Source organism: Rhineura floridana, chromosome 8 (assembly GCF_030035675.1).
Source record: "Rhineura floridana isolate rRhiFlo1 chromosome 8, rRhiFlo1.hap2, whole genome shotgun sequence".
Taxonomy (NCBI): domain Eukaryota; kingdom Metazoa; phylum Chordata; class Lepidosauria; order Squamata; family Rhineuridae; genus Rhineura; species Rhineura floridana.
In genome coordinates this window covers 80,791,566-80,800,192 of record NC_084487.1, presented here as the reverse complement: position 1 = coordinate 80,800,192, position 8,627 = coordinate 80,791,566, and the positions used below count along the sequence as shown (strand labels likewise).

Genomic DNA, 8,627 nt, shown 5'->3' with positions numbered 1-8,627 from the left:
CTGCCCGGAATAGGAGCACAGGGCAGCTCACAACACAGAATATAAAATGGAATAAGGCGCGCGCACACACGCACACGCACACACACACACACACACACACACACAGACAGAGTAAAAACAGCCTAAAATCCAAAGCCTTTTGAATACAACTCAGCAGCAGTAAAGAATCCGCACCATCTATTCTAGAGTCATCATCAACTTTTGCAGGCTGCAGTAACGGGTTTTTTTAAAGACAGTTATGTGCTTGTGGTTCCCCATATATTTCTTTCAGAGCAAATGAATGCAGCATAAGTTCATCAATATGTAAAAGAGGGGACGGAAGGAGCACGAACAGGGATCCTGGGCAGAAGAACTGAGATGTCCCAAGCGTGTCCTCCTTATTTTTTCATTAGTGAAAGGTCGAAGGGTACTGTATTATGAACATACTCGCTGATTGCCCATCCTGAAGTCCAAAACAGAAAACGAGAACCATGCATTTGATGTGCAAGAGTGGGCGCTGGCTAGTTTGCTTCGACGAGCACCCCGGCTGAGGCAACATGCCGGGCACAACACGCCCTGAAGGAAGGGGAGGGATGGGGTGGGGAAGCCCGGTCTCAGTCACCACAAGAGCCCTGTCTCTATGGCAACCGGGGGAAACTCCCCTCTCGCTTTCCCGCCTCTTTCGCCTTTTCAGGGCAGCCTGTCAAGAGGGCGGAGGCTTCAGCCTAGCTCTCTTCTGCAGCAGAAGCCGCCTCGCCTCGCTCAGAGTTGGGCTTTCGTTTCATTAGCCCCGGCGCTTCACTTTCCCGGCAGGCTCGTGGTGGCCTTTCAGCCTTCAAGACCTCCCTCCTTCTTTTGTGTCTTATATTATCTGCGGGGGGGGGGCTCTGCTTTTCAATTGCGAGCAAGAAAGACGAAAGGAAGCTGGAGCAACGGCAGCCGCCGCCACAGACATCTGGCGAGATGAATGCGGAGAACCAGGATGTGTTGCTGGAGCTGGAGGAGGACGAAGATGAAGAAGGGGAGGAAGAGGATGGGGAGATTGGTGAGTAAGGAGGTTGGGGGTGGAAGAGAGAAAAAGAGAGAAACGGGCTGCCTAGGCACCATAAATTTAAAACGTATTATTTCCCCCGCCCAAGAATCTTGGGGACTATGGTTCGTTAAGGGTGCTGGGAATTGTAGCTCTGTGAGGGGTAAACTACTGTTCCCAGGATTCTTTGGGGGAAAATAATGTGCTTTAAATGTTTGGTGTGTACGTAGCCTAGAAAAAAAGGGGGCAGGATTAGGAATATACACTTTTACACACAGAGTAAGCGTATATCTAAACTTATTTCAATCAAAAGCAGAGAACAGCATCAGAGACAGATGAATTTCTTAAAGGTGTCTCCTGGACAGGAGATAAAGAGCTGTGCCAGAGGGTTTTTTTCATCCTTTTCATTGGCTGCCTTTTTTTCACCTTTGATTCCCCTCACTTTTTGAAGTGTATCAACAGCTTTGACAGTCCCCCAGCACAACTTAACTTGGAAAGTTTTACTTCCAATTCTTTCCAGCTCATTTCCAAACCATTACCCTTGATTTGACTTCCAGGATTTGCTGTCTGATGATGATGCCTTGCGGCTGGAAAAAAAGTCCTGTGTCCAGGGACCTCTTCATTGTCTCTTCCCTGCACCCACACCCAGGCCACTCCCTGTTTTCAAATAGTGATAGAGATTTCACTGGAACATCTGCAAAGAAAACTGACTGTGATGGGTGTTTTGATAGGCTTGGGATCTTCCCGGATCTTGTTTTTTGTCTGGGGCTTTAAAGGGCAGAGATTTGTCGCTTTTCCAAATAAATGTGAATCAGAAAAAAGGGATGAATTGAGAGGATGAAATAATCTTTTTAACAGATTATCTGGAAACACGAAGATAGTGCCTTTTTCTGATGGGAAAGGCAATACTTTAGCATACTACTAGGATAGTAGTTGAGGGGCACAATCCAGCAAAAGTTAGACATAGCTGCGGCTGCAATCCTAGCACCACTTACCCGGGAGTGAGCCCCACTGAATTCAGTGGAACTTATTTCTGAGTAGACATGGTTAGAGTTTCAAGTCCCATTGAAATCAGTGAGGACTTTGGTTAGTCATAAGCCCCCTTTCATAGCTTTAAATAATCAGTAAATACAGCAATGAAGTGTGGGGTTGTGCCTGTTCTGTATTAAGCTGAAGCTGTCCTATTTTGGAAGAGAAAATAAAAATAAGTTTAACAAAGAAGAAGCATGTAGGAGATGGCAGCAGAAGAAAGATATCGTTCACTGTTGTGATGGAGCCAGCATTCCACTGTATGGCCAACAGGAGATGATCCATTCAGTGTGTTAAAAACCACACCCCTGTGTCTAGTTTGGACCTCACTTCTGGCATCAACATCAAGAAGCAGCAGCTCTGCTTTCCCAGTTTTGCAAAGCTGTAATTTGACAACCAAAGCAGCTTTGGATGGCAGGGAGAAAAACATGGTGAATAAGGGAAATGTATTCTGTATCTGTAAGAAAAAAGTAGCTAACTGTTTTTCTCAGATAAAACATGAGAGGGCTGTTTGTTTATTCATGTACTTACATTTTTAAATGTATCAACTATCTTTTCATACTTGGAGTTGGATCCAGACTTAGTCATGCTTAGAGCACACCTATTGAAACCAAAGGGACTAACTTAGGTCCTATTGCTTTCAAAGGAACTGCTCTAAAGATGACTAAGTGTGAAGTCCCTTCAATTTCAGTGGGTCTGTTCTAAGTATGGTTTAGGCTGAAATCCACCACCCCCATGCTAGATGGGGGGGGGGGGTTGGACTGAGCAGAGATGTCCCTCTGCTTGATTCTGCCAGCTCAGGCAACCAGGTAGCAAACACGCAGGCAGGCAGAAGGTCCACTGATGGTATTTGCTCTAGTAGAGCCCAGGAGAAAGCCCCCAAATGGGGTGTTCTGAGGGAGGAGTCGGGCTGAGCTGGGCCGGGATCCACTGAACCCCAAGCTGTTCTCACAGTCAGCACCACTATCCATAATGACCATGACCCCTGGTTCAGACAGCATGGGAAGCTGTAATTAACTGAAAGCAGAAGTGAAAGCTTCCTTCTCTCAGCCACACAAAAGAATGAGAGCAGAGGGTGAAGCATGCAAGCCCAGGAGGATGTTAGGTTTGTTCATGTATTACTAAAGCATGGCTTAGTGCTACATCCAAACACCGGGAGAAAGGCCATCCCTAAGGATACCAAAGAATAGTGGGATTCAAGTGAGCAAAGGTATTTCTGAACATATGTTGGATCTAGACCAAATAAAGGATTATAAATGGGAATAGAAAAATCCCAAGGACCTGGTCATCAAGGTAACGAGGCTGATATTTCTATAGCCCTATGCAAGCCTAGTATAAAGAATTTTTATGCTGGCACCTAAGAATTTGGTACAGGTTCATGAACATTTTAACTACTTTCCAGCCCTACTTATACCTTTTTTCCCTGTAACATTATGAAATTGCCATAAAAGTTTCTTTTTGTAATTGAATACAAAAATAATTTTTCTCAAATCTTCTCCTTTCACTTTGTAAACTGATTCTGACATTTATCTCTTATAAATTATAGTGCAGATCTGCCTACGTATTTGACACAAGTCTCCCTTCAGTCATGAAACCTTTTACTTCTGCCTAAGTTGTTAATGAAAATAAAATAAAGCAGAGATGAAAAACAACTGATGTGTGTAATATTTGTAAATGAAGCTTACCAGCAGAGGAGACTGGATATTAGGAGCTGTTCAGATTTATCAAAGGGAAAATGGGTGAATGATTTCCCATCATTGTTTCAGACTGTAACAAAATAAAATTCAATAGACATGTGTCTGTTGCCATTTATATTATGTTTGGATCAAATGTCTATATTTGTTGGAAGGTGGCAAATTTGTATATGAAACTATCATTTGGTGTTCAGGAGGTCTTACAGTTTATCTGTGTTAAATGTTAGCTCTTGATAAATGTGTCATCATAGCTTTTTAAAGTGAGGCTAAATAAGCAAGCAACGTGGTTTAAAAGAGGCTTTAGGCATAAGTTAGTCCACATGGGTAAGTTCTTTTTGCATAGCCACTGAAATACATTTGGGCCCTATGAGTTTATTGCCATTTTAAGTTCAGTACGGCTTTGCTCATTCTGCTCACTGATCCTAATCCAATTGAAGTCGATTAATAGAGTGGCGTTAGTTTCACTGTGTTTTGGATTAGATCCTGTAGAGAGATCAGGAAAATGTAAAAAGAAAGAAACAGAGCTATGTTCCATCTACAGTAAGTGACAGGAACTAAGTTGGCACCGCTTGCTTCATTGAGGGATGAGTCAGTGTTCTGGTTTTATAATTAAATCATGCTGTCTTGTTCAACATTGTCCACGGAGAGAAGTTGAGCTTATGAAAGTTTTGTTACTTGTTTATTTCTAAAATGTCTATTCCACCCTTCTGCATGAATATTCTCAGTTGTTGCTGCTAAGAATCATCTATAAAGTCAATGTATGCCCAAGTCCACATACCACAGATTTCCAGAAAGAAGTTTAATTAAAACCAGAGAGATTGCTTTTGAATACATGGTTTGCAACCAGGCATACCAGTCCTTCCCTTTCCCAACTGTAGCTTTTGCCACTCAAGTAAAGGTTTGTAACATGTCGTGGAAGGCTTGGGGCACGTATCAGAAAGGAAACCAGACAAGAATATATTATATTGTCTTCCTCCAAAAAGAACTGCAACAGGAAACTTCTGGCTCCATCCCGATATAACTATATCCAGTTCCCACCTAGTGGCTAAATAATATAAGGACACTATTGACTTATTCTGCAGCTACAGTGATATCCTATGTAAAGCAAGTAGGGCCTAGATTAAGAGCTTTGCTTTCATGAGGTCAGATCAGGTGTGGGGAGCCTTTGGCCCTCCAGAGACTTGGACCATTGGCCATGCTTGCTAAGGCTGATTGGAGTTGTAGTTAAGTATGTGGAGGACTGCTTTGGGGGTGTGGCATAAGAGAAAATGGCTGCCACATCTAAAAGAACAAAACAGAGACTGGACCACAAAATGGTGCAGATGTCTCCATCCCACCATCAGTGCAAAAGAAGTTGTATACACCAGTCACAACCACACTCATTCAGAGAGAGAAGCATTCCACTGTTTAGAGTGGAAAGAAAGCTGGGTGTCCAATCGTGGCATCCATGAAATGTGGGCATGTTTAAGATGTGTCAACGTAGGAGAGGATGAACTAGTGAAAACAGGAAGAGCAAACAGTCTGTCATGCTCTGTGGATTTTGGAGGGGCTATACTGAGATCTTCTACATGCATAGGAGGTATTATGGGCACCCTGTCACCCACAAATGCCATGGGTACCATGAGGTGGGGATATATGGAAGTAGGAATTATACTGAATGATGCAGCCATGTTTAAAGGGTTGGCCCTAGTATGGCGGGGGGGGGCATTAGGGCTCTGATTCAGGCAGCAAAATGTCTTAGTCTGTCACTGCCCTGGGGAGAAGGAACCACAATCTTCATATCGATCATACTTTCATTATGATATTTACAGTGCAATTCTACACATGTCTACTCAGAAGTAAGACCCACTAAGTTCAATGGCTCTTATTCCCAATTACATATGTATAGGATTACACCTTCAATCCCAATATATTTCCAGGTTTCATTTATAATAATGAAAAATGTTAACTTGTGTAGGCTGCAATTCACAGTATGCTTATTCCAGAGTACTGTAGTTCCTTTTACTTCAGTCGGGTTATTTCAGAAGAGCTTTGAAGGGAACAAATTATGTGATTCTTTTCTGAAGGGGTTAATAGAAAGATGGAGGATTTCACGCAGGATAATGGTATTAATGGTATCAAAGGCTACTAGCCATGATGGCTATGCTCTGCCTCCACAGTTGGAGGCAGTATGCTTCTGAATACCAGTTGCTAGAAACTGCAGGGTGGGGGAGAGCACTCTTGTGCTCAGGTCCGGCTAACAGGCTTCCCATGGGCATCTGGTTGGTCCCTGTGAAAACAGGATGCTGGAACTAGATGGGCCACTGGCCTGATCCAGCAGGCTCTTATGTTCTTAAGATAAGCTATATGCATGTCAACAGAAACATCATAAATTCAGTTTCTTGTCCTCAGGAAATGTATTTCTCTCTTCCACAAAAGTCATAACTGAGGAAACATTGTCTTATCTGCACTAAGTTTTGATCCCAGACATGATGAGCTGATATTGCATCTTGCCTTTTAGCCATGTTGGCATCTTTTCCCATTTTATTTCCATACTGAGATGTTTTCCATCTGTGTTTTATGGACATATGCAGGACTCGAGATCCCCAAACTGCATGTTTCATCTCGCTAATGTCACTGTTTTTCTTCAATTCTGTCTGTATGTTTAGTAACCAGCTACATTTTAATTAAGGAGCATTTCAATCAACCCTTGTCTTGAACAGCAAAAGCAAAATGAATGTGTGTTGAAGAATAATTGCAGATGGACAAGAGGGCAATTCATTTGCAGTTCAAGCAAAACATATTAAACAGAGCATATGCACAGGAGAAAGGGTGAAGGGTTAATATGCAGCTTCCTCTGCCACACTATTAAAGTACTAGGCTCATGCTAGAATACTAATTGAAGTGACTTGCTGGCGCAAAAAGCAAAGGCAAGAGCCAAAAACGAAAAGAAAATCCTTCTGTACTACGCTTCTTTTTTCTTTTTAGTCAGTACAGTTCTGCTTTATATTGAACCATTTGCCTTTTTTTCAGGGCCATTTCACACCCACAAACACTGCTAATTTTCTCCATGTTATATGCAGGATGATAGGAATGAATGTTTGTGTGGATTGGGAAGAACATGGAAATAGCCAAAAGTTATTCTGGCTGCTCTTTTTCCATCTGTTAGGATCATGGAAACAGCTATGTACTGCTGCATGTGATCTAGCTCTAGTGCCCGGTGTTTATAATTCAGCTGTTAAGAACATTAGAATCGCCCTGCAAGGTCAGAGTAATGGTGCATCTGCACACGGCCGGAGTTCGATTCCAACGGAAGGAGGAAGTTGAATCTCCAGTAAAAGAGGTCGAAGTCCACTCAGCCTTCCAGCCATCCGTGGTCGGTAAAATGAGTACCTGGCATACGCTGGGGGGTAAAGAAAGGCCGGGGAAGGAACTGGCAATCCCACCCCATATATACGTTCTGCCTAGTAAACGTCGCAAGACATCACCCTAAGAGTTGGAAACGACTCGCACTACAAGTGCAGGGACACCTTCACCTTTACCTTTAGTCCAGTATTCTCTCTATTGTGTCCATCCAGATGCACATGGAAAGCTTCCATGTGGGCCAAGATGGTGATCGCCTTCTTTTGTTGTTTATTCTCAGCACTACCCTGTACTACTTCTGAACAAGACAATTCCATTTTTAATTATTGTAATTAAAGCCTATTCCTCCATGAATTTGTCTTAATCGCTTTGAAGCCATCTGAGTCCAATTTCAGATGTTTGAATAGCACAGTAACCCTTGCTTTTAGAATGGTTAAAACCACCATCGTCAGGTGGTGGATGTCCTTCCATAGCACCTCATAGAAGGGCATCTTCATGCAATGCTGGCTCCAGGATTTGGGAGCCCCTTGGGCACAGCACACTTATGCCCCGTAACCATGAAAATACAAGATACGAATTTTTCTTAGGCTTCACCTGATCTTCATGAGTACTCTTTGCAAAATGGAAATGATAGCACTTTTAGGGTAAAGGGCCCTCTTGTTGGTCTTGGAGCCCTGGGTGGGAAACACCTAATCTTGCCACCCTCTGGAGCTAGCCTTACTTCTGGAAATCTAGTGGAAATAAATGGAAGTGTAGCACTCATTTCTGTGTTAATTGCTTCCAGAAAAATATCACTTTGCAACCCCATTTACTCGCAAAATTGCGGGAGTTTAGCATGGTATTTTTAGTGTGGATTTCTTAGGATACCACCACCACCACTCTTGTAACAAAATTTGGAGCAGTATTCCAGCATACTGTTATGTTACACCATGTCCACTGGTGTGAATGAAATTTAGAGCAACATGGCAGTATATTTATTAATTTTATTAAATTTATATCCCATCCTTCCTCCCGGGAGGAGTCCAGGGTGGCAAAAAACACAGATCCATAATACAACAGACACTATAGTGTGAAATGATCATTAGAAATTGGGACAGAAGCACTAACATTATACTGAGGAAAAATAACACTGTTAAGTTCACAACTACCGACCGGTTGCAAATACCCCCTTTTTAGGGAAGGTGATTGAGAGGGTTGTGGCGCAGCAATTGCAAGTACTCTTGGATGAAACAGGTTATCTTGACCCATCCCAGTCTGGGTTCAGGCCTGGTTATGGGACTGAATTGGCCTTGGTCTCCCTGATGGATGACCTTTATCAGGAGAAGGACAGGGGGAGCGCGACCCTGTTATTCTTACTTGTCAGCGGCTTTTGATACCATTGGCCATGGCATCCTTCTGGGCCGACTTGGTGAGATGGGTATCGGAGGCTCTGTTTTACAGTGGTTCCAATCCTATCTCCAAGGTCTTTCTCAGAGAATAACATTGGGTGACTGTTTTTCAGGCCCCTGGCAGTTGTGCTGTGGGGTGCTGCAGGGTACCATCTTGTCCCCCAT

General features: G+C 43.1%; 1 protein-coding gene across 1 annotated transcript in view; it reads left to right on the top strand.

Moving 5' to 3' along the window:
* The first annotated feature begins 677 nt into the window (after positions 1–677).
* ANO6 (anoctamin 6) overlaps positions 678–8,627 on the top strand; it is a 102,642-nt gene continuing 94,692 nt past the window's right edge. Inside the window, exon 1 of the mRNA XM_061639893.1 lies at positions 678–1,024. Coding sequence (XP_061495877.1) covers positions 943–1,024 — 82 coding nt within the window. The 5' untranslated portion in view covers positions 678–942. The remainder of the gene's footprint in view (positions 1,025–8,627) is intronic.